This window comes from Ictalurus punctatus, chromosome 13 (genome assembly GCF_001660625.3).
Source record: "Ictalurus punctatus breed USDA103 chromosome 13, Coco_2.0, whole genome shotgun sequence".
Lineage (NCBI taxonomy): Eukaryota > Metazoa > Chordata > Actinopteri > Siluriformes > Ictaluridae > Ictalurus > Ictalurus punctatus.
This window is the reverse complement of record NC_030428.2, coordinates 912911-939047: the sequence shown is the minus strand read 5'-3', so window position 1 is coordinate 939047 and position 26137 is coordinate 912911. Positions and strand designations below refer to the sequence as shown.

Here is a 26137-nt window from a genome sequence, read left to right as displayed (position 1 = left end):
TACAGTATTCAGTTTTTTCGCTACTCCTTGTTCAAATTTGGTCCAATTCATATTAACATTGGCTCAGATCATCAATGGACAAAGCCGGACTGACTGAACAGAATTTTGATATTCATAATTTCTTCAAAAGTTCTTCAGGCTCCGCATTGCGCTTGCTGTGCTTTATGCTTGGCCCCTTTAATCGCTGCTTGCAACTATATTTAACATTAACATTAGTAATCTGGAAGTCCTGATGCTACTGGTGTAACTACATATTTTAGCAGCTGAGCGATTTTGAATAATAATGTAGCTTTCCCAGTAGGCTAATGAGCAACTTTTTTCGCCGACATTTTCACAAAAACACTACGCCACATTTGAACTTTTCTTTTTGCCAGTTCAACGTTATTTTTGAGTTGAACTCATCGAAATGTATCCGTCTGCAAACATAATACTAATTACCGCAGAATGCACATACGTGTGCGCCTCAGCTAGCTAGCCACTTTCTCATAAGCGTAGCTTGGCTGAAGCTTAGCTATTTTTAAATGAGGAGCTTCAGAAGTTACACCCCCAAAGCAGCTTCCCTCAACGCTATGTGTAATTGTTATTCAAGCCAAACTGAACATTAGCGTATGGTAGTCTGCCAGCGAGCGTATAAATAAATGGCTTTATTGATAATTGAGTTGTTGGACTGGGTTCATTGAGTGCATTTGCAGTTGTTGTTTGTTTGTCACTTGTCAGGACAAGCTAAGTTTATAACTTTAATAACGAGAGAATTATCATGACATGAGAGAGAATAACGTCGAACAAAAGGTTCTCTCAGCATCTCATAAGCCTTGGAGATGCTCAACACCATTACGGGAATTCAGTGGACGCCGAGGTCGGTCACGTGACCGTCAGCCTTCGCTTCAGGTGGGAATCCCAGATAGCGCGCGAGCTCATTTCCACAGGATCACCGGCTGGGACAGGACGGACTTTTCGCTAACCGCGACACACACGCGATTAAATATTCTAAATGTCCTGTCCGGAAGAGAAAACGGACTGCTCGCGCCAAACCGGTAAGAGAATAAATGCCACACTTCAGTCAGTCAGAGATTTCTAACGGACGCTTTGGGTTAGTTTTCGGATTTCTGACTAAACTGAGGGCTGAATCTCAAACGGCTCTGCGCTCCCTACACTCGCGCGCTTCCTGGAACTGGAAGCAGCGGAGTTCTACCGCCTACGTAGTGCACTTTGTGTCCACTGGGGGCTCCATTTAGAACTGAGCCGCTGTCTTTAAAGAAGTTCATTTGGTTCAATATTGAATATGCAAATTTATTTTCCGCAAATGAAGACAGATTAATGATAGTTTTAGCGTGTGAATATTATTATTATTATTATTATTATTATTATTATTATTATTATTATTATTATAAAATGCAACATTGTGTAGTTGTATTTTCCTTAAATGGACTAGCAACATGCTAACTAAAGCATAAAACTGACAGGATTATATTTTTAAAGGATTTTCTTATGAATAGAAACATGGACTTAGTTATTATTGTAAATATAACCTCATTACTGGTTAATATTCAATTAATATCATGTACATTAAAAAATTATTATTGTTAATTGATAGTGTTAAAGTTTGCCTCAGAATTTACCTCAGTGAGTAAATGTTACATGAGGAAAGAGGACATTATCATTATAACTGACTTTTCTGAATTTACTTTATTATGCTGGTAAATAACTTTAATTATACCATTTCCTCATACAATTAATTACTTTATTAAAATGTCTGTAATGTCCACAGACAGCCGAGACATGTTTACTGTAATGCGAGGCTGTCCAACTAGTCGTTGGAGCGAGTTTGAACCTGGAAGGGACGCTGAAATGCGATGGCGCCCGCGTCCCAAACATCCAACACGGTGTGACGTGAACTAGCTGGATAACCAGTAGCTATCCGCAAAACTTACAAGCTCGTCCTCCTCCGTCTTTTCTACTCCTTTGACCTGATGTTCGTCGTCCTCTCTCGTCTTCCTCTTCAAATATCGTACGATGCTCATCTTTTGACTAGCGTTACTGTTAAATCGTTTATGGACACGTAGCAATGGCACATACGCACATTTTTGCCATTGCAATTTAGCTAGCTTGCAAACTTGCGTGTATTTGACTATTTTGTAGCCTAAATAATTATTTAGACAACAAAATTGTCGATCAAATCAAAATCCAGCAAACAAATGCTACAATAGATTTTAAAGACTCTATACTGGTATAGGCAACCGTAGACTCTGAGGGCGGAGCTTTGTGAACATGGGTGGGAATCATGCAAATGTTGAACCCTACACCTTAAAGTCCAAATCTTGGTGGGAAAACACAAGTAATGTTACCTAATACACATTTCACAAAGAAAAGCATACAGTGTTGATATAGTGAAGTTTTCTATAAGGAGACATGTATTACACATTTATGGAAGTAGTCTCCAGTGTTAGCACTTAGTAACAGTCAAGTTGTTTTTTGTCTTACTGATATCACGAGAGAGAGAAAAAAAAGAGAGGCTGGTGAGAGAACAGTCGTTTACATCTGCTGTAATGTAAGCGATAACTTGTTTTGTGGTAATGTTTTGCAACATTACGTGTAACTATAAACAGATAAAGTATGACATGTCATTCTTTAATGAGTTAAAAATTCCGTACCTTGGCGATGTGCTGCTATAGGATGTTTTTGTTATAGGATGGTAATCCATTTTGAGGCGGTAGCACTAACTCATCTTTGCACCGGCCCACATCACACCACCCTGTCCTTGATTATATTCCTATAACCGCATCCTTGTTGTGTTTTATTACTGTTTATTAAGTTTATCAATACAAAAAAATAATTTGTTTTACCACCTAGAGGTACTTCAGTGAAATAACGTGAATGCCTATTGTTTTCCTGTGGTGTGTCTTTTAAGCTTCCTTTGAGATGGTACCGATAGTGTCTGTTATGATTATCCGGTTTTGGGTTAAAAAGCTGTACAAGTGTACACTAGCAGCGACAGTGATGGAAATGTTTTATATTAATACTGATTTTACTTGGTTCACTTCCAAATATGTGTTAGTGTCTCAGCTCTGTAGGGAACGACCCAAGTGAAGAAAGGTGAAGACAGTATCTGCCAAGCTCTGTCCCAAAGCTCATTAAACGTTCATCCCTCACTTCCTCCCTCCCTCAACAATTAGCCCTCGTTTGGTTCTCTTGGCCTTTCACTCACACACACACACACATGCAGCCTAATTTGAAGTACAATATTAGAGGAGAGGAAGTTACCACTGGCAAGGTGAGCTCACATGACACTTTTGTAGAAAATGCACGCACGTACACACACACACACGTAGCCTAGACATGCAGTTGCATCTTGAAATGAATAAAACTTTGTCTGGACTAACATTTCATTTATGGAGCATCAAGACTGGGAAACATCACATCTTCATTTGTTTGTTTACATGACTTATTACTCTTTAACACTACCTAACTGTCTAGCTAACCATAATAGTATCTCACTGTCCAGTGGTCTACCTAAATCAGGGGTGTCCAAACGTTTTTCAAAGGGTGCCAGATTAGACCACATAAAATTCCTGAGGACTGGTCACTAAATATTATTTATAAATTATGCGAGATACTTTCAGCTTTAATTTAAGAGCATTTACGTCCAAATTGGGTGAGCTGTGTAGGAATTACACCACTTTGTATATGTTATCCTCCTATTTAAGGGACCAAAACTAACTAATGTTATAGGCAGACACACATCTTATGCAGAAATATAGAAAATTTGAAAGGGTTCACGAGAAAAAGGTTGAAGTGCACAAAAAGAATAATACACGAAATAACAAAGTGCCAACAATTACTATATATATATATATACACACACACACACACACACGTATCCACCACATACTCGTTTGTAAGAATTCTCTTTAACAATGAATTTGGACTCCTTTTAAAGGCCCATGACTCCTCTCCCTTTTGGAGCCAACCATCAAGAGGTAAGTATTAATGTCAAAGTACCTCTATTACTTACAATATACAGTGAGGGAAAAAAAGTATTTGATCCCCTGCTGATTTTGTACGTTTGCCCACTGACAAAGAAATGATCAGTCTATAATTTTAATGGTAGATTTATTTGAACAGTGAGAGACAGAATAACAACAAGAAAATCCAGAAAAACGCACGTCAAAAATGTTATAAATTAATTTGCATTTTAATGAGGGAAATAAGTATTTGACCCCTCTGCAAAACATGACTTGGTACTTGGTGGCAAAACCCTTGTTGGCAATCACAGAGGTCAGACGTTTCTTGTAGTTGGCCACCAGGTTTGCACACATCTCAGGAGGGATTTTGTCCCACTCCTCTTTGCAGATCTTCTCCAAGTCATTAAGCTTTCGAGGCTGACGTTTGGCAACTCGAACCTTCAGCTCCCTCCACAGATTTTCTATGAGATTAAGGTCTGGAGACTGGCTAGGCCACTCCAGGACCTTAATGTGCTTCTTCTTGAGCCACTCCTTTGTTGCCTTGGCCGTGTGTTTTGGGTCATTGTCATGCTGGAATACCCATCCACGACCCATTTTCAATGCCCTGTCTGAGGGAAGGAGGTTTTCACCCAAGATTTGACGGTACATGGCCCCGTCCATCGTCCCTTTGATGCGGTGAAGTTGTCCTGTCCCCTTAGCAGAAAAAAAACCCCAAAGCATAATGTTTCCACCTCCATGTTTGACGGTGGGGATGGTGTTCCAGGGGTCATAGGCAGCATTCCTCCTCCTCCAAACACGGCGAGTTGAGTTGATGCCAAAGAGCTCCATTTTGGTCTCATCTGACCTCAACACTTTCACCCAGTTGTCCTCTGAATCATTCAGATGTTCATTGGCAAACTTCAGCGGGCATGTATATGTGCTTTCTTGAGCAGGGGGATCTTGCGGGAGCTGCAGGATTTCAGTCCTTCACGGCGTAGTGTGTTACCAATTGTTTTCTTGGTGACTATGGTCCCAGCTGCCTTGAGATCATTGACAAGATCCTCCCGTGTAGTTCTGGGCTGATTCCTCACTGTTCTCATGATCATTGCAACTCCACGAGGTGAGATCTTGCATGGAGCCCCAGGCCAAGGGAGATTGACAGTTCTTTTGTGTTTCTTCCATTTGCGAATAATCGCACCAACTGTTGTCATATTCTCACCAAGCTGCTTGGCAATGGTCTTGTAGCCCATTCCAGACTTGTGTAGGTCTACAATCTTGTCCCTGACATCCTTGGAGAGCTCTTTGGTCTTGGCCATGGTGGAGAGTTTGTAATCTGATTGATTGATTGTTTCTGTGGACAGGTGTCTTTTATACAGGTAACAAGCTGAGATTAGAAGCACTCCCTTTAAGAGTGTGCTCCTAATCTCAGCTCGTTACCTGTGTAAAAGACATGTGGGAGCCAGAAATCTTTCTGATTGAGAGGGGGTCAAATACTTATTTCCCTCATTAAAATGCAAATCAATTTATAACATTTTTGACATGCGATTTTTCTGGATTTTCTTGTTGTTATTCTGTCTCTCACTGTTCAAATAAACCTACCATTAAAATTATAGACTGATCATTTCTTTGGCAGTGGGCAAACGTACAAAATCAGCAGGGGATCAAATACTTCTTTCCCTCACTGTACCTCGATCAACTTCACCTGTTCATTATGTCTCATTGATTAAATAACAGATAATATTAAAAATCTAAATACAATCAACAGTATGCCATATTAAGTTACTGTTTCCTTTAGCCCGGTATTTGCAATTACAGAGCACCCCTTTTGAACAACATGAATGGTTCAGTCAGTTTTCAGTAGCTTTCAGTCTGCAGTAGTGCTGCTGCGGCCCACCATGACGCTTTACTTCGTCACGTTCTCTATTCAACTTTTTAAACACAAACTACACAACACTCTCTCCAGCTGTCGATCCTTCATCTTATTGTTTTTCTGTCCAAACAACTGTGTAGCTAATCATACCTCCATCAGTCTAACCATCTAACTACCCATATATCTATCAACTGTCTAGATTCTGTGATGCAAGAAGCAGTGTTTTTGTACCTCTTCCTTAACACTTCCAGTCAAGGGAGTCTTGGTGCAATTAATGCCCTTCCACCATGAATGAGTAAAGCACAATTGTTGTGGTTGTAGTTCTGTGCGATGTGCTGACTGAGTCACTGGCCATGGTGCTGAACCAGTCCTCTAGGTTGGTGGTACCAGTAAGAAAGACCCAGCATTACAGTTAATGTGTGCCAGGACACACTTTACCCCAAGGCATACAGATATACAAGAGAAATGCCAGCTGTTTTGAACGTGAAGTCTTAAAGGGAAAGGAACCAACTGGTGACTCAGGATTGTGTCCTTTGCTTCTGCCTTATGTTGAAAGCGAGTGTAGTTTCTGATCAACATGAAGGGCAACATGGTGAACATCTCAGTTGTCCATGTTAAAGCAACTTCCTCCAACTCCACTGCCCAAACAATGTTTCTCTGTGGGTGAGCACCTCCTGTTGGGAAAGGACAATTTCTAGCCTCGTCTCTTGAATCTTGTTGGAGATTTGATGGCTGTTGAAAGTGTGGGTTTATGAGTAGTGGGTCAAGCTTCTTCAGGGAACTACATGATCTAATCTGGCAGCACTTTTTTTTTTTTTGCTATCTTATTACAAAAGCTTTTGGTAAAATCCAGGGTTGGGCTTGCATTCTCTGTACTTAGTCTAGTAGAAGGAGGCAGTAGGAGGACAGTTGCTCCCAGGCTTCTTTGGATAAATCTAACCATCCACAAGGCCTGTGGACAAATTACTCGTATGGAGAGAAACACTAAGCTTAAGGAACGTCCCTCACAGTCTCGAGTATCCCTGGCACCAACCCTTTAAGAGTTTGGCTACAGTTTCAAACCAGTCTTTCTGTCTGAGAGGGGTAGATGTTTACAGCTTGGATACAAAGTGGGCACCCTGGTTGCTCAATATTATTTTCGGATACCCACAAAGTCGGAGGAGGGCACGCAGTTACAGTTGACCTCTTAGCTGCATTTTGCATAGGTAGGTGTAAATCTCTACCTTCCATCAACACCTGATGACAGAACAGTTGTTCATCTTATTTGTTGGTGTTCTGCCGGAGCAAGAAAGATCCATAGCTACCCTCTGAGCCAAATGGCCTGGGTCCAAGTAGGTTTTAATGTTGTTATCTATACTGTTATATTGGTAACATGCCTGCATTGCCCACCCACCACAGTTCTTGCATGTCCTCCTGCACAGTGTTGTCCTCCATGTGTGTTTTAAGACAGGCTGCCAGCTCTTGAATGACCTGCTGTTGTTGAACGAAGGCCTCTAACAGATGCATTCTGTTGCCATAAACACAGAAATACACAATCTCTGATTGCTTACTTTTTTTAGCCACAGCTTCCAATTTGGTTTTCACGGATAATATAGCTCTGGATAATATTATACAAGCACAAACCATATAAGATGAAGTATGGTTAACCCCCTCTATTCCACTAATAAGCAATGTTTTCGTGCCTCCAGGTTGAGAAAGATGACGCAGTTAGTGGCCACCTTGAGTTTCAGTCTAGCTACCCATAAATCTGTCCATCCGCAGGTCTAGATGTCGGACCACAGCATTGTTGAATTCTTGAATCTGGTTGTCAGAGTGTGTTGATGAATGTTTTATGACAGCTTGGACAGAAGTTCCGGCTACAATGCAAATCACTTTTGCAAATGGACTTCTTGTTTGTTGAACAAAAAAGCTTGTTCTTAATTTAAGTTTTTTTTTTGTTGGTGAATTGCAGTGGTTTAATAGGAGTAAACGTTTTGGGACGTACCGTTATAGGAAAATGGCTAAATTAGATGAGGTGTCAATAACTGCTTCATGTCGGGTCACATCACACCCCCATCACAGCTTATTTTCCTATAACAGCAAGCCGCAAGTGCTTTATTCCTTACATATCCAACTACCAAATGTACCTGTCTAGTCGACGATCTAATATCCATGTGCTGTGTCTGTTTATGTACCACTATTTCAGTCTAACCAACTGTCTAGAATCTTTGTCTACACACATTTAGGTCTATTTAGTTAAAAAAAAAAAACCCTAGTTTTATACATTTTTGGCTATCAGTTTCTCCCTAATTCTCTATGTATTTTCTTTGCCTATCAGGCATGAAACACATTACAGCAGTTACTCTCTCACTGTCTCGCACACACACATACATACACACACACACACACATATCAATCCTCCCCCTCAAAGCACTGTTCAAAACAATTACAGCTGTCACGCACAGGATTACAGCCAATTACATGCAAATCCGCTTCTGAGAAAGCTCATGGCGAGAGAGAGAGAAGAAACAGAGAGAGATGAGTGGATAAATGTAGACATGTTAGAAGGTTAAGATGTGTTACCATGGTTACAGATGGCTTTCAGCGTAGTCGTTTCATGAAGTTTTGAAATTTTGACGTCATATTTAGCGAGGCAATAAAAATCTGGAGACGAATATGAATTGAAACAATTCAGAGCTGTTTTATCCAGTAACAACAATACGATAATTATGTAACTCGTCAGTTGCTCCCGGATTTCCAGTGGCTAGGTTTTATATATGTATATGAATGATTTCGTGGCCCCAGATCTATGTCCTCGGATTTTATAAACAAACTGTTCTGGCTCATTACACAATCCCCATCCCAGTCATACCACACATAAAGAAACACCCAAAGACTTTGTTTGGGGGGTGGGGGTGGGGGGTTATAAAATTGCCGGTTTAGACTGTTAGAAAGAACTGACACTGGTGACTCCTTCCATTAATGCTACTGTAGAAGCGATAACATATTAGAACGAGCACATTAATATAAACATGTGAAATAAATGCTGATATAGAAAATGAAACCATACCGTATGACCCATTTAAACGTTATTAACGTTATGCTTTAGTATCTCAAAATGATTGAAAAGTTTCTTAAAGTAATGACTTGGTAAAGTATAAAATTTTTTATTATACGTTCGATGCATGCTCAAAACTTTGGTCTTTAAACCGTTTTCGACGTATCCCACTGGACGTGCACGAGGTTAGTTTCGGTTTTCCTTTTCCAGGATCCATTTAAATACACATGCAACTCATCCCATTGCAAAATTAGCACTTATTTGTGAGCTTAGTAAGTCAGAGCCTCTGTGTATGAAGATGGATGTCAACAGTGCAGATACAGGCCAAGAGCTTCAGTTAATGTTCACGTGAAACAACAGAATGGGTAAAAAACAAAACAAAAAAATCCTCTGAGTATCTAGAGTTTACACAGAGTGGTGCAAAAAAACTAAAAACATCCCGTGAGCAGCAGTTCTGCATGTGGAAACGCCTTGTTGATGAGAGAGGTCTGAGGAGAATAGCCAGACTGGTTTGAGCTGTCAGGAAGCATACATCCGAATGGTCGTGTCTAACCTTTTGGGCTACAAAATCAGGTCACGTGGGGCTCCACTTCTGTCAGAACAGGAATATGAGGCTACAGTGGACACAGAATCACCCAGACTTGATGGTTGAAGCTTGTGAAAAGACCAGGCGTTGTTTGTCCAATATTCAGCAGTCAGTTTCAGTCAATCTGTACTTGCTGTGCTCCTGATTTTTTTTTAATCTGCATGATTTTATGGACACATTGTGGATATTTATTCTGCATGATTTAATGGACACATTGTATAGAATTTCAATTATTTACTCAACAGAAATGTATTCCCATAACATAAATTATATTTCGACAGGACAATGTTCTAATGTGTCCCAATAATTTAACTACAGTTGAGGCCAAAGGTTTACATACACCTAGGTTAGTCATTCAAACTTCAAATCCATCCATTTCCCGTGTTAAGCCAGTTAGGGTACTTACTTTAATTTCGAAATTTAGAAATGATCACAAAGACACATGCTGGTACATGCCATCGTTCTATTGTGCACCCTATCTCTCGCTAATTAACAATAGTATCTCCTATGGCTTTGAGGTGTCACAACGTGACTTCACAGTTGGGATGGTGTTCTTTGGATTAAAAGCCCGAACGTTTCTCCTCCATACATAGTGCTGATCATTATGGACAAACAGATCAATTTTCTTTTCTTCAGTCTGGCTTTTTTTTATGCTGGTCTTAGAATAGGAGTTTCTTTCTTTCAGTCCATGTAGTACTTTCTTAATGGTAGATGTATATACTTTGATGCCTCCAACTCCACCAATTCCTTTGTCGTTGTCTTGGAGCTCAGTTGAACCTTTGTGGTTTCAAGGGTGTCCAATAGATAACAAAATCCGAACACTGATTATATGAGAATAATACCCGAACATTGCTATTTGGAGAGAAGCAGGTAACAATGAACTGAAGCACATTGACGTAAATGATGAGTCCTCAAATCTACATCCAGCAGTCATTATCAGCTAATATATGACCATTATGTAGCTGTTTATTTCTGAGTACAGAAGAAGGAGATTAAACACAGGAGCAGACCGATGACAAATATGGTGAGTAAAACAGCCAGTGGAGAAAAGATGCAGAGAGTCATAGAGGGACGTATTGGAACGAATATATTGAAAAAGAAGATATGGCAGGATGTAGGGAAAGGGAGAAGTACAGAGTAAAAAAAAAAGCATACTCTAAAATAATACAGAGGTTGATGGTCTTGAAGAAAATCAATCTGCTTGTCTTGTAGTAGTATACCTCGACACCTAGACTGAGCGTCTAACAGGAGATTTTAGAGAACTTCGTGCTTCCACCTGCTGACGAGCTTCATGGAGATGCTGATTTCCTTTTCCAGTAGGACTCTGCACCTGCCCACGATGACAAAACTTCTAGTAACTGGTTTGTGACCGTGACATTACTGTGCTTGATTGTCCTGCCGACTCGCCTGACCCGAACCCCATAGAGAATCTACAAGAGACACCAGACCCAACAATACAGATGATCTGAAGGCCGCTGTCAAAGCAACCTGGGCTTCCAGAACACCTCAGCAGTGCCACAGGCTGATCGCCTCCATGCCACGCCACATCGATGCAGTCATTCCTGCAAAAGGATTAAAGCCCCGACCGAGGAACGAGTGCATAAATGAACATACTTTTCAGAAGGTCGATATTTCTGTATTATAAGTGATGAAGATCCACTAACGATAGACCTGCGTTGAAAGAATTTTACTACGTTCTGCTCACGTCATCAATCAGCGTGATCCGGAATCAGAATACAGGCTTTTTTTTTCAACATGAACTTGAGGTAATAAGGATGTTTCATTTACTGTCCATTTAATTTGTTTCACCATCGCGTTAAAATATTTGTAGCCGTCCCGTGAGTTTGCCATCCTCCTGAGTGTGGATTTTGGGTGGACTAGCACCGTAGCAGCGCTCACACTTTGAGATTTTAATAAAAAACTTCTCACACTGCCAAACCTTTGCTGTCAGATGTCAACTCACGGCCAAACAATTTTTATGGATCTCTGCTTTTTAGTTGCCTTTATTCTTGAGGTTCAGTTTCACACTTTGAGTTCAAACCTCGCAGTAGTGAAGAAGAATAATTCGAACTAAACTCTTACTTTTACGTCATTTCCCCAGCCACCCACAACGTGTTTAAATAGCACCACAGAGTCACTACTACGGTATCTTTATTTAGACGACCACTCTCAAACTCCTCAAACACACAGGCTTGGACTCTGTCCAAATCAAAGTTCTGGCTCAACGGTTAAGGCTCAGGGTTACTGATCAGAAGGTCAGCTGTTCAAGCAGCTCCAGGGGCGCTGTATCATGGCTGACTCCAACTTCCTAACAAGCCGGGATATGCGAAGAAAAAATTTCACTGTGCCGTAAGGTATATGTGACAAGTAAAGGCTTCTTCTTCTTCTTCTTCTTCTTCTTCTTCTTCTTCTTATTATTATTATATGCCCCACCTGTAGTGTGTGCTATTCAACAAGTAGTGTTTAGCTAGCTCAGCACTTAGCAGCTCAAAGAGAGCTTTTGCAGTTTCAATGACTGGCTGTGTCCCAAACCACCAAGCCTCCGTACTACTATGCTAAATAGGAAGACAGGATTGGTTACTGTAGATATCGATCTATTTTGTTGCGCTTTGGGACACAGCCAGTATATATATAATAAATCTATATATAATTATATAGGGTGTAATTATATACGCACTCAAACAGGTGTATGGAAAAATACACACTATTTTTACAGAGTGATGCTCTGGAGCAGTTCCCTGAACACAGTTCACAGAATTCTTACACACACACACACACACACACACGCACACACACACAGGCAGGACCATAGTTTAGAGTGAGTGATGAGGTGATGGTAGCAGATGCCTTGTCATTTGGCGTTTACAGCTGCTTAGTCTTTCAAGGACACACACAGACACAGTTGTTAGTTTGCTGTTCTCAGTCAGTCAAAGTTACTAGCTTTAGAGAACACACTGCTACACACACACGATGTGATACAGGCCAATGAAAACGGATTTAGTATAAATAGTGGGTGCGCGATACGGTCTCTCCATGGCTGCTTCTAACACATCTACAGGTGTGTTTCCACTGAGGTTCAGGAAACAGTTCTGGAACTCTCCTGGACAACTTCTAGCCAGGTTCTGCAATGTCTCCTTGTTGTAATGACTCATTGTGTACATGAGACGTGTTACATGGGGCAACATGTCTCATCCCCTTCTTTTCCTCGAGCCAGTGTGGCTGCAGCAAAACCCTGCTCACACACTCTGGTTAGAAATGTCATAAAAGCTCCTGAGTTCCTGAGAAGTGCCTAATGATAGCTCAGTTGTATGATAGTATGGTGGATTAGGGCACAGCTAACTGTCCCTCGTGCTACTAAGATGTTTTCTAGCTTATCTAGCTAAATAACGCTGCTTGCTAAATAGTATTCATTAGAGATGGTGTTACTTTTGTCACATTATTTAGTATGGTCTGCGTGTGTGGAAACAATGAATAGTCTTTGATAAATGGTGCTGTAGCTACACCGGTCAGCCATAACATTAAAACCATTGACAGGTGAAGTGAATAACATCGATTACATTGTTACAATGGCACCTGTCGAGGGGTGGGATGTATTGGGCAGCAAGGGAACAGTCAGTTCTTATAGTTGATGTGTTGGAAGCAGGAAAAATGGGTGAGCATAAGGATCTGAGTGACTTTGACAAGGGCCAGTTTGGGATAGCTAGACGACTGGGTCAGAGCATCTCCAAAATGGCAGGTCTTGTGGGGTGTACCTGGTATAGATACCAAAAGTGGTCCAAGGAAGGACAACCGGTAAACCTAAGACAGGGTCATGGTTGCCAAAGGCTCACTGATGTGTGTGGAGAAGCGAAGGCTAGCCCGTCTGGTCCGATCCCACAGAAGAGCTCCTGTAGCACAGATTGCTGTATAAATTCATGCTGGCTGTGATAGAATGTGATAGAAAGGTGTCAGAAAATAGTGCATCACAGCTTGCTACCTAGCTGCAGAGTGCCAATACTGACCCCTGTCCACCACCGAAAGCGCCGACAATGGGTTTGTGAACGTCAGAACTGGACCATGGAGCAATGTGCAAAGATGGCCTGGTCTGATGAATCATGTTTTCTTTTACATCATATGGATGGCCAGCTGCCTGTGCATCGCTTACCTGGGGAAGAGATATCACCAGGATGCACTATATGAAGAGGCAAGCTGGATGACACTTTGACACGTGGTGCAGGTGTAGGTGCAGAACAAGTACACCCCTTCATGGCAGCAGTATTCCCTAATAGCAATGGCCTCTTTCAGCAGGATAATGCGCCCACCCACACTACAAAAATTGTTCAGAAACGGTTTGAGGAACATAACAAAGACAAGGTGTTGACTCGGCCTCCAAATTCCCCAGCTCTCAATCCAATCAAGCGTCTGTGGGATGTGCTAGACAAACAAGTCCGATCCATGGAGGTCCCACCTCGCATCTTACAGGACTTAAAAGATCTGCTGCTAACGTTTTGGTGCCAGAAACCACAGCACACCTTCAGAGGTCTTATGGAGTCCATGCCTCAACGAGTCAGAGCTGTTTTAGAGGCACAAGGGGGACCTACACAATATTACGCCGGTGGTTTTAATTTTATGGCTGATCGTCGGTGAACGTCCATGACTGCATACAAAGATACCAAATACTACCAAAATAATATGCACCCCTGTACTACATAACAACAGCAACACTAAAATGTCTTAGCAGTATCACTATGTCTGTGTCACCAAATTACATCTGACCCAACACCGACTACCTTAGTTCTTGGTAGTAGTAGAAGGTCGCATCCTAAAATAGTGATATAGCCCTCCACTCCACGAGAAGTGAGAGTGTGTGGCGGCTTAAAGTCTTTTAAGTGGAACTCTATGTGCCTCTATCTGACCACAGCACCTCGTTATCGACACACACACTCTCTGACAGGTATTTTTTTAGGATGAAATCATGTCCAAAAATCTGAGAACATGACCAGGAAGTGGTTCTGTTTTATCAGTTATCAAACAGTATATCATGCGTAATGGTAAGGTGTGCTCGAATCAACTTCGACATCCACACGATCCCGGGAAAACTGTTCCTCAAGGGTTCCATCGATGGTTAATTGTTCTTCGGATTTTCAAAGCTTTAAAGTGCTAGATTTAACTTGTCTAATGGAGCGTAAGTGTTAATATTTGGTTCCTCGTGATACTTTGGCCAAAAAAATCAAACGTGTATATCCACACTTCAAAGAAAATGTTTCCCAGAATGCACCTCTGCTCCTGAAGTTGGTCTTGAAGTCTTAGTATGACGTCATGGCACAAGTGGTGGCAGTAAACATGCCGCAAATGAGCAGCCGTGGCATTTACACATGTGCATCCATCTTTCATGTGTTTGGTGTGAGCGTCTGTGCTGAGTGGGATATTCTGAACTCTACTGGAATAGATCAGTCAACATATTTCACACACACACACACACACACACACACACACACACTGTAAGGGTTTATGATTGACCTTGGAAATATTCAGATTTACAGCTGAATATTATCATCACAATAAGAAGTGGACGAGTACCAGCAAGTGTCTGCTGTTAGCTTTGTGTAGAAGCGATAGAAATCATCACTTTGAGATCAGGTGTGTCAGCCACACCCACTGCAATCAGGTGCATAAAATCAAGCACATAGCCATGAAATCTCTAGAAACAAACACTGGCAGTAGAATTGATCACCATCACAGAAGGATACAGTAGGATGTGCCACCTTTTGTGAAATTTCTGTGCTGCAAGATCTGCCCCTGTGAAATGGAGAAGTCTAAGGGCAGCAACAGCTCAGTCATGAAGCAGTAGTCCATGCAAACCCACAAAAAGGGCTGCCGAGTGCTGACGCATGTAGTGTGTGGAAAATTACCCATCCTCCCTTGCACCACTCACTACAGAGTTCCAGACTGCCTCTTGAAGCAACATAAGAAGCAGAAGAATTGTATGTCAGGGGCTTCATGAATTGGGTTTTCATGGTCAGGCAGCTGCACACAAGCCTAAGATCACTATTTACAATGATTACCAATATACTCTGGACCAGTGGACACGGGATGTTTTGACAGTCTGATGGATGAATCTGGTTTTGATGTATACCAGGAGAATGCTGCCTGCTAGAATGTATGGACGGCTGTGGATCAGGTGGTAGAGCGGGTTGTACACTAATCGTAGGGTTGGTGGTTCGATTCCTGGCCCACATGACTCCACATGCCGAAGTGTCATTGGGTAAGACACTGAACCTCAAGTTGCTCCCGATGGCAAGTTAATGCCTTGCATGGCAGCTCTGCTAGCACTGGTGTGTGAGTGTGTGTGTGAATGGGTGAATGAGACACCGTGTAAAGCGCTTTGGATAAAAGCGCCTTATAAGTGCACCATTTACCATAGTGCCACCTGTAAGGTTTGGAGGAGGAATAAAGGTCTGGGGCTGTTTTTCAGGGTTTGGGCTCCTTAGTTCCAGTGAAGGATAATGTTAATGCTACAGCAATGAAGACATTTTAGAGGAAGGAAGAATTGTATACTTCCACATTTGTGGCAGCAGTTTGGGAGGGGAGGGGGAAAGTACTTCAATTTGAGCTTTGACATTTTCACAGTTTTGGTGCCTTGCCGATCCGGTATCTATGCATCTGGTCCATCATTTTGGACCAAAAAGAGGAAATAAAGTGTAGACCTGGATGTGGCTTAATATTTTGGTGATAGGGACCACTGGTGGTGTGGGGTGGAATAGGTTTTTAAAAAAAAAAAAAAAATCACGTTACAGTTGTATTGTGAACAAATCTGTGCGTTCGATGTTCAGAACAGATTCATGTAATGAGCATACTAACATGTTCTCATGTGTGACCTTTAACCTTTGATTCTCAGGTACGAGTCGTCTGCTGGGTGCGGAGTGCGAGGCGTCGGAGGTGAAACGGAGGCGAAAGCAGCGAACCCTAACGCTGTGTGCGGTGTGTAATATTCAGCTGAACTCCAGCGCTCAGGCTCAGATCCACTACAACGGAAAAACTCACCAGCGCCGACTGCGCCAAGCCAGCAGGGCCAAAACCAGCGGCGAAGCCAGAAACAGCACGGGTAACGGCGACGCCTGAAATCCTGGCTCTGTGTTCGGAGTTTTTTCAGTCTGCTTTATATTTTAGATCTGTAATATCTATATCTATGAGACAAATCCAAGTCTGAGAGTTTGATTTAGTTTAATTTTAGTCTAATTCAGTTGTAGTGTCACTTTAAGGTAGGCCATGTCTAACACAAACAATTTAAAGGCAAATTTACCCAGAATTTTTTGAGGCACATTTTACCAATTAGTCGTTGAGGCAAGTATTTCCTGAGAATTCTTTGAAGTACATTTAATTCAGAATGTTTAGCGTAGAATTTAACCATAATTCTGTAAAGCAACTTTTCCCCAGAGTTCTTTGTGGTAAATTTTTAAAGCTCTTTGGAGCAGGTGTAGTCCCGAATATCAAAGCAAACTTCCTTAAATGCTTCATTAAGGCTGATGGGACAGACTGGAATTGGGCTGGATTATTTTTGCTCCGGTTTAAAAAACAAAACAAAAAAACCCCGCTTTTGGTATGTGGTGTAAGAGGCGATCTTTTATCTTAATGTCCCAGAACAGCAGTTATAATTACATTCCCTGTGAATGAGTCTATTTAGATTACACACCAGGGGGTGGATGGATGGAGAGAGAAAGAGGGAGAGAGAGAGAGAGAGAGAGAGAGAGAGAGAGGGAGGAGGTTGAAAAGCTGCTCTAGCCCCGTCTCTCTGCAGTGAATGCATCACATAAAAAAATACCCCGCAAAATGGCCTGACTGATTATGCTAATTTAACTCTGACCCGCTGTGACCTCACTACGCATCACACAGTACATTAGAGTATTTGCATATCATTTCCATAATATGCAAATATTGCAAATGTTGCTTGTGGGTGTTTTTTTACATTTAATTTCCTTACATGACTTCACAGTTATTAAAACATTTTGAAGTACATGCGTAGATAAATTAACACACACACACACACACACACAAAATGGACTTTGCCACAATATCAAGGTATTCATTGAACACCGTGGTGTTGTAAGCCATGGAGGAAATGGAATGTTCCGCACACTTTAGTTCACGGCGCTGAATGGCCTCAGCGTGCTAAAATAGATATGCGACAGGTCTTTAAAAGCTTTAGTCGCTGCGTATTGTTCACACTCCGCATTGTAGAGCGTCTCCGTTTCAGCATAGCAGTGCTGCTCTGGCATGCGTCCACATCAGACCCATTTATTCCGTGGAAACGATCCAAACTAAAGCAGGCATCGGATTTTCCAAGGGATCCTGGCGCTGGCTCGCTCGCAGCGTTGTCGTATTTATATCCGTCTGTGCTGTGTGTTTATATTACACGTGTAATGGTGGTTCCTGAGGGAGGTATTATCTGACCCATAGTACTAGCCGTCTACATCCTTCACGGTCTCTCGACGATAGGGCGACCCGTCCGTCCCTCCCTCCGTCCGTCCCTCCATCCATCCATCACTGCAGAGGTACAATTATATAATAAATTGAAGAACATGATGTCAGAAAATAGTTCCACTGCATTTCATCCAAATCATTCCATTTAAGCATTCATCCACCTCTTCTTTCCATCCATCTATCCATCACATTCATCATTCCATCCATCCCACGCATCTATGCATCCACCCATCTCTTCTTTCCATCTATCTACCAATCCATCCATCCCATTTATCTACCCAGCCATCTATGCATCATCCATCAGTCTCTTTCCATCCATCCATCCGTTATTACTCCATCTATCTGTCTCTTTTTATCCATCTACCCAGCTATTCTTTCATTCATCCATGCATCCATCCATCCATATCTTTCCATTCATCTATCATTCCATCTGTTGCGTATTGAGCAGCTCATGTGAAGGAGAAGAAAGATCAGTAATGTAGAAATCAGAGGCGAGAGAGAGATAGATGTGAATTTATGAGCGGTACATCAGTGACACACACACACACACACACACACACGGTTAGAGATGAACAAGAAATTAACGTGTGGAAAAATTTCACCTCGAGGAAGATCAAGTCACATCAATCGAGACACAATTTCTCTCATGTCTAAATAGTTCTGTTTCCTGTCTGTACAGGAAGTCCATCCCAGGGTGGCGCTCTGCTGACATCACTTCCTGTTCAGCCCCAGATTGACCTGAAGCACTTTCTGCCTCTGAGAGTAAACAGCTCATCACCCCTCAGCCCCTTCTCCAACTTCAGTGCGGTGTGTGTGTGTGTGTGTGTGTGTGTGTGTGTGTGTGTGTGTGTGTGTGTGTGTGTGTGTGTGTGTGTGTGTGTAAATAAGCATTTTGTATCTTTGCAGTAAGAAGTAGTGTTGCATGCAGCTTCAGCACTACAGTTATAAAGCTTTTTTCCTCTTGTTGTGTGTGTGTGTGTGTGTGTAAAGATGGATCCTGTTCGGAAGGCGGTTATCAGCCACACTTTAAGCATCGCACAATCGCTGAAGAAGAAACAAATCATCACATGCAATATCTGTCACCTGCGCTTCAACTCAACAGTGAGATGGACACACGCACACACACACACTCACACACACACACACACACACACCCACACAGTAAGGTGTAAGGAGTAAGGTGAGCACAATAATAGAGGAAGGTTAAAGACACCTAGATTAAAACGAAATGTCCCCATATGCGGTGATAAAAACATACAATGGCATGAAATCTTCATCAGGTCTGTCCGAGTACCAGAGGACACAGAGGGACATGAGGAAGGCATTACGCATTTACCTTCTGAAATGAGCTCTGAACATCAGAGTCTTTAAATAAGTTGCATTAAGTGACAGCAGGTGCAGTTAGTCAGACGTAAAGGAGTTGAACATGCCACAGGATTCCACTTCCACCTGTTCAGTTTTACCCTCTGATGGACATATGGAGTGCCATATATATATATATATATATATATATATATATATATATATATATATATATATATATATATATATATATATACATACATATATATGTATATATGTGTATATGTATGTATGTATATATATATACACATACATATATATATATTACACGTCCAGTCCACCAAGTACTGGAAGCATGACAAGAACAGAGCAGTCTGAGCAGACAGACAGGAAACTATTCAGCCTGACAGACCTGCTTGTAAAGACCCAGCACTTGGTCCACCCCAAGCAGACAATATTGATTCTTATACCTGAGCAAAACCCTACTGAAGGCTGTGTGCTACTTACTATTTCCCCACCTGCACACTGCTACCTGTATAAAATATTCTAATAAGCATATATTTTGTAGACATGTTAATGGCAACATGATGAAGATGGTCCCTAGTCGTGTCCTCAAAATGACGGTAAGAGAGAGGAGTTCAGTCTGAGCGGTTATTCGTCCTGCACTCGGAGCACTCCTCTGTTACCCTAGTGAGCGACCTCTTTTCACCACAGCTCAGGGCATCTGTACACTTCCCAGGCATCGCATTCATCGATGCATTCAGTCCCTCCTGTGGTGATAAACTGGGGCAATCAAGCTGCATGTCTTTGGCAGTGGATGGAGCGAGGTGGTGCATTTTAGGAGCACGGTGCTGATTTCTCTCTCTTCACCGCTTTCCATGGCGTCCATCATGTTCTTTGGAAATCAACCTCCTCGTGAAGTGCGCCCAGTCTTGCTTTGTACCCATTATATTCCACTGAATTTCCGTAGCCGAAATCTGGAATCCTAGCTAGTTTGTTAGCGAACATGACCATTCTTTTATGGTCATTTAGTCTTTTGCTTTTTACTTGATACAAGAACGAATCCAAAAGATTTTCATACCCTCCTTGTGAGGACCGTCCATTGACCTCATTATTAATACAGCGAATTCGTGTTATGCTACGCGTAAGCATTTACACTCCTTTAGGTGCAGGTTTTTGGAAAAAGAAACTTTCTGCCATTTGTTTACTTCAGTATTATTTATTTATGTTTGCTTGTTTGTTTATTGAGCTTCATGCAAATTTATGATAAATTGTTGACCTGTTTGTTTGTTTAATATTTGGGGGGGGGGGGGGGGGTGCTATTTTTCTTCTGGTTTGTTGTCAGAACCAAGCAGAAGCGCACTACAAAGGGCACAAGCATGCACGCAAGCTCAAAGCTATAGACAAGCTGAAGAACAAGCAAAGGATTCTGGGAAAGTCTGTGTGGAGGGAGAGGGAGAGAAAGAAACCAATGGAGGGCGAGATGGAGGACGGCAGTCTGTTGGAGAGGACAGGTGTGTGTAAACAAACTAAGCACACATGAGCGTGAGAGTAAACACACCAATCATGAACGTCTGTCTCACTCTCCTTTCCCTCCCTCTGCAGCATCAATCTGTTCATCACAGGCATCAAACCCAGAAGACGTACGTGTTCAGGGGATCTCAGTCACGCTAACACACATTTCACACACTTCTGCCTCACAAAGGCTGTGTGAGAGCAAACGTATCCCAGAATCCCCTGCTCTGGTGCCTCCAGCTGACCCGAAGTGTTCGTGGGACTCTGAGTCCGTAGTAAAGGGATACAGAAAGAGGAGGAAATGCAGCAAGAGTCTCCAGTGTCCCGTTTGTAAAGTGACCGTCAACTCGGGCTCGCAGCTTGAGGATCATTATAAAGGTACTGAAGTCTCTCCACTAAGCACTTCAACAGACTAATCACACACTTAACAAATTTAGCAAAAATGAGCGTTTAAGTTTTAGAAAATTTGTTATCAGTTAAAAACTAGCTTTCAGTTTTAATTTTAAAAAAAGTTATTAATTTAAACTCTAGCGATCAAATTAAATCCAATTAGCTTTAAAGTTTAATAATCACTAGTTATCAATTAAAAACTAGCTAGGGTATAATTAGCTGTCAAACTGGTAAAAAATGGCTTTCAAGACTAATAAAATCTAGTTGTCAATTAAACAGAATTAGCTATTAAATTTGGTAAAAGGACTAATTTTAAAGTAGAATAAAAACTATTTATCAAAATTTGGTAATAACTAGCTAGCAAATTTAGTAAAACTAGTTATTAGTTCAAATTAGCACATTTTGTTAAAGCTAGACTTCAAGCTAATAAAAAATAGGTATCCAATTAAAAACTAGCTTGGACATTAAGTAGTAAAACTGTCAAAATTAGCTATCAAATTTGGTAAAACTTGGCTTTCAAGTCTAATAAAAACTAGTAAAAACAAGCTATTAAATTTGGTTAAAAAATGCTAGTTTTAAAGTATAATAAAAACTAGTTATTAATAAAAACTAGCATCAAAATTTGTTAATAACTAGCTATCAAATATAGTAGAACTAGTTATCAGTTAAAATTAGCACATTTATAAAAACTAGAGTTCAGGTTAATAAAAAATGGTTCTCAAATTAAAAACTAGCTATGAAATTAAGTAGTAAACCTGATTAAAAAAAAAACAACTATCAAATTTGGTAAAAAAACAAGATTCCAAGTTAGTTAATAATTAAAAACACATTGAGTTTAATAGAAATCTGTCCAATTTTGTTATAAAATGTCTTTCAAGTAAAAAAAAACACCAGTTTTTATTTATTTATTTAAATACTAGCTATCAAATGTAGAAAAACTGCCTATAAACCAAAATTAGCTCTCACATTTAGTAAATTCTAGCTTTCAAATTGTAGAAATTTGAATCTTGTAAAAATATATATAAAAAAATTGCACAAAAAAGTAACTGTATGTAGCAACTATTTTAAAAAAATTAAAAAATAAATTTTTAACTAAAAATGCTGTCCTGATCCTGATGCTGTCATGGTTGTAGGTTCTAAGCACAGACTGATGCTGGGGGGTCGCTGTACATCGTCACGAAAACGGGGCGGGAAAGTGTATTCGTCCTGTGCCACACCCCGCCCTAAACGGCCATCCGTCAACCCCGCCTCCACCGACCAATCACATCACTGCACTGTGTGTGATATAGACGTCAACTCAGAAGCTCAGCTCCAACAAGTTTGTGTTTTCATTAACATTAAACAAAACAGAATCTTGTACCACAATATGTATAAAAACTTTACATTTTCTTCAGACTTTAACTGAAAAGGTGTGTAAGATGTATCCGATAAAAACAAGCATATGAATCTTATTCAAGTAGAAGTAACCATCACGTCGAGAAAAAACTAGCTTTCAAGTTTACTCAAAACGAATCATCATTTAAAGAGTAGCAGTTAAAATTGTGCTAGGAAATTTCGCACAAACTAGTAGGGATGTCACGATACCATAAACATATCTTACGACGGTATTTACAGAAATACACAGATAGAAACCAAAAAGGAAAACTCGGAATTTTCCTCCGAATGCTTTATTAACGAGAACGAATAACCGGCTGTTGGAGAAACTCGAGAACAACCGCACAACTGGCGAGTAACTAATCCAACGTGCCGCATATTCCGTATGTTGTTCCCAAGAGCGATGAAATCACGCAAATGTAAATTGTCCTCAGAGAACGAAGAATGAACACATTAGCTACAAATAACTGAATTTGAAATCATGAAATTGGGAACATTAGCTCGGAATTTAGTATTTGCACCCTCGCGGTTAGCGTAACGTTAGCTTGCTTGCTAGCGAACGGGAAATCTTTAACGATAACGATAAAGATGACTTTCCTTTTAGTAAAAACTAGCTTTCCAGTTTAATTCAGATCGTTTATCAATCAAACTCTAGCTGTCAAGTTTTGTGAAAATTACCACTCGGTGAAAAATCGCTATTAAATTACGTAAAAACGAACTTTCGAGTTTAACTTAAAACATTTAGCAATTAATTTATTCTGTACACATTCTACAAGAAAAAAAAATTCAACCAAAATGACAATTTCACACCAAAAATCAGTGTATGATCATTTTAAAGCTCAAACATTTATAAAGCTGTAGAACTGACTTCCAGTGACGCATTCCATACATTTTATTACGTTCTACGCATCTGTTTGTCTTTTCAGCACATGAGCAGCAGGAGACACCGAGACCGAGCGACCGGGAAACCACCTACAACAAATTTCAGCCCGTACATCAACAACTCGGCTCACTCGGTGCTAACGGTCAATAAGAGCCGTGTTATTTTACTGTTTATTTATATTTCTTCAAGTAGGAACTATGTTTTACAGAGACGTGAATATATTCGTTATATTATTAGTAGTTACTGTGTAAAAGGACTACAGATTTGTGTTAGTTATCATCGTGTGTGTGTTTTCCAAATTCAGACCAAGCTCACACTCCAGAAGGAACTCTCCAGAACGCTGACCTCCAACTTCCTAACGTCAGCTCTCACCCCCGCCACGCTGTGCGCCATGGCAACCGGGCCTTTGTCTCTGAGCCACGTTCATCCGCCAACCGCCATAGTCCACGCCCCTCTGTTTAACCCCACCCTCTTTAGACCCGCCCTCCGCCCCCTGAGGACGGCTCACGGTCCGATTGTCTTCTCTCCTTACTGAAAGAGACGGAACGTTTCAGACGTTTCACAGGAAGCCGCTCAGGAAGAGAACTACACGGCCACGACGATTACCGGTTACGCTGCCGATATTCAATATTTACTTCTAATATAAAACATTTCATGGAAATGCTCATCGCTGTTACCGTCAACTCTCTGTAGCATTTCTACTCGCGTCTAAACGCAATGAATAACATCACAATAGATCCGTCAGGACGTGTTTAGAGGAATGCAAAGCAAATATTTACGTAAAAGTATTGATGAAAATGTACACAAGTAATGCCAGTCAAACATGATTTAAAGAGAAATTGAACACAGGAAAGCTATGAAGGAAATGCCAACGCGTTTTAAAGAAACAGTTGAAATGAGGACATGTTCCTTACAGTCAAACTGCAAAAGTAAGGAAGTATTAGAAACTTGAAAGTAAGAGAAGTTTAAGATGTACATCAGGTCTTACGGAGAATCGTGTCACGTCGAACGCTTTAAACAGGACTTGAGGTTTGTGACGGTCGTGTAATAAAGATCGTAAGGAAATTTCACAAGAGTATTAGTAAGCACAGAAGTTAAGCATTTCATTTAAAACGTGTGGAAAATTAAAGACAGTTATGAAGCAAAATTTGAAAGAAATTGTGTAAGAATACAATTAATGACACTTTTCAAAGAAAACTGATTTTTACTTATTTTATTTATTGATTTTTTTTTAAAAAGGAGAATTAAGAATGTAAAGGAAATTAAAGGGAATGTTCTGAAGCAGAACTGCGGAACATTTAGGTAACGTTTAAAGGAAAAATTCATGAAAGGAAAGTAAAATAAAGGACTAATTATTAATATTATTAAAATAACGAATTTTAGAAGGGTTAGGGTTAGAAAGTTTGGTTAAGAAAGGTGTGGTAATCTTTTATTATAGTTTAAAATCAATTTCCCTTCCTGTTTGGCATCTTAATCAAGTCGATATAATTTACGTAGCTGTAACTAACATAGCTAGGAGTATCGAAAAGGGGCGGAGCCAAAACATTAATAGTTTGTGATGTTTTAAGAAACTACATGTATTTCAGTATCAAGTGACTAAAGGAGTTATAATCATGAGATTTCACTGATTTAAATGTTGTGATTGAGATTCAGGACATCTTCATTTCCTCTTCCTGTTTGGTCTGCTGCAAAGGATGATGGGTGAGCTGAGAAATACAAGAGACAATAGACTTTTTCAAGCTCGACTTCTCATCCAAGCCACCGACCATCCGTTTCTGTCGCTCGTACGCTGATTCAGTACAAAAAAGACCATCAGGCCTCTCAAATTAGCATTATACTACAATGTTAGCATGTTAGCGTATGCGTCATCTCTTGTCGGAGGAATGTATTTTCAGGGACGATGAAGCACGCAGATGGGATAACAAGATCTTTTACAGATACAGACATCCTTACAGCCATATATTCGTTTTGTTTTTTGTTATTTTAATCAGGTCTGACACGTCGGCTTTAACGTCAGCGTTAGTTTTAACGTCAATCTTTTTTGTGATTTTTTTTATAAACAAAAAATGTTCTATTGCATCAATAAAGCATAAATTATAAATGACCGTATTAAAGTGCACTGTACTTCACACTACCTTTTTGATGGATTTACGTGAACAAAGAGCGGTGTAACTGGACCGTTTACACTGCAAATCACTATATTAACTAGAAGAAACGTCATTTCCATAGTAACAGCACATTCACAAGGACTTGTATGGCAAACTCTGCATATAAACGATTTTTTTTAAACCATCGATGTGGTGAAGTTTGCTGTAATGAGATGTTTATTTAACATGTACGGAAGGAGTCTCCAGTGTCAGAGGTAAAGTTTAGAGGATAAAGCGAGGCCAGTGAGGGAACGAGTCTTTATAACTGCTTTAACGTAAGTGAGAACAGGAATGGGACGTTCCACAACATTAAACGTAGCAACAAATGGATAAAAAGTTTTATTCAATCAGTTTAATATAAATATATTATTCATAAGTTGCAGTGGTTGTTGAATTGCTTCGAGGGTTTGTTTTGAGCCTGACAGGACTGTCACTCATTGGCGGTGTATATCTACAATGTGGGCTACTCTCCGTCCGCTTTATTAGCTCAGCCAATCACGCCTCAAGCAGCACAATGCATAAAGCTTTTTTGCTGTCACAAATCAAGAATAAACTCATCCAGTCTTCCTCTGAAAGCCTCGAGACGTCTCATAAAACTGCAATTTCCTTCTGAAACTTTCTGCAGAACTGAG

At 40.6% G+C, this 26137-nt stretch overlaps 1 protein-coding gene across 2 annotated transcripts; it reads left to right on the top strand.

Annotated features, from left to right (window-relative positions):
• Window positions 1-825: 825 nt before the first annotated feature.
• LOC108273550 (zinc finger protein 385D) lies at window positions 826-24596 on the top strand. 2 transcript variants are annotated; one of them, XM_053685279.1, is made up of 9 exons: window positions 826-1034; window positions 16312-16518; window positions 18574-18656; window positions 18885-18995; window positions 20542-20710; window positions 20802-21089; window positions 22235-22419; window positions 23402-23500; window positions 23663-24596. In XM_053685279.1, exons 1-9 carry the CDS (start codon window positions 992-994, stop codon window positions 23891-23893), a joined length of 1416 nt encoding a protein of 471 aa, XP_053541254.1. In that variant the 5' UTR covers window positions 826-991; the 3' UTR covers window positions 23894-24596. The 2 variants fall into 2 exon arrangements, with proteins under 2 accessions (XP_053541254.1, XP_017338313.3); XM_017482824.3 differs by having other exon boundaries at window positions 831-1034; window positions 18574-18701.
• Window positions 24597-26137: the final 1541 nt, after the last annotated feature.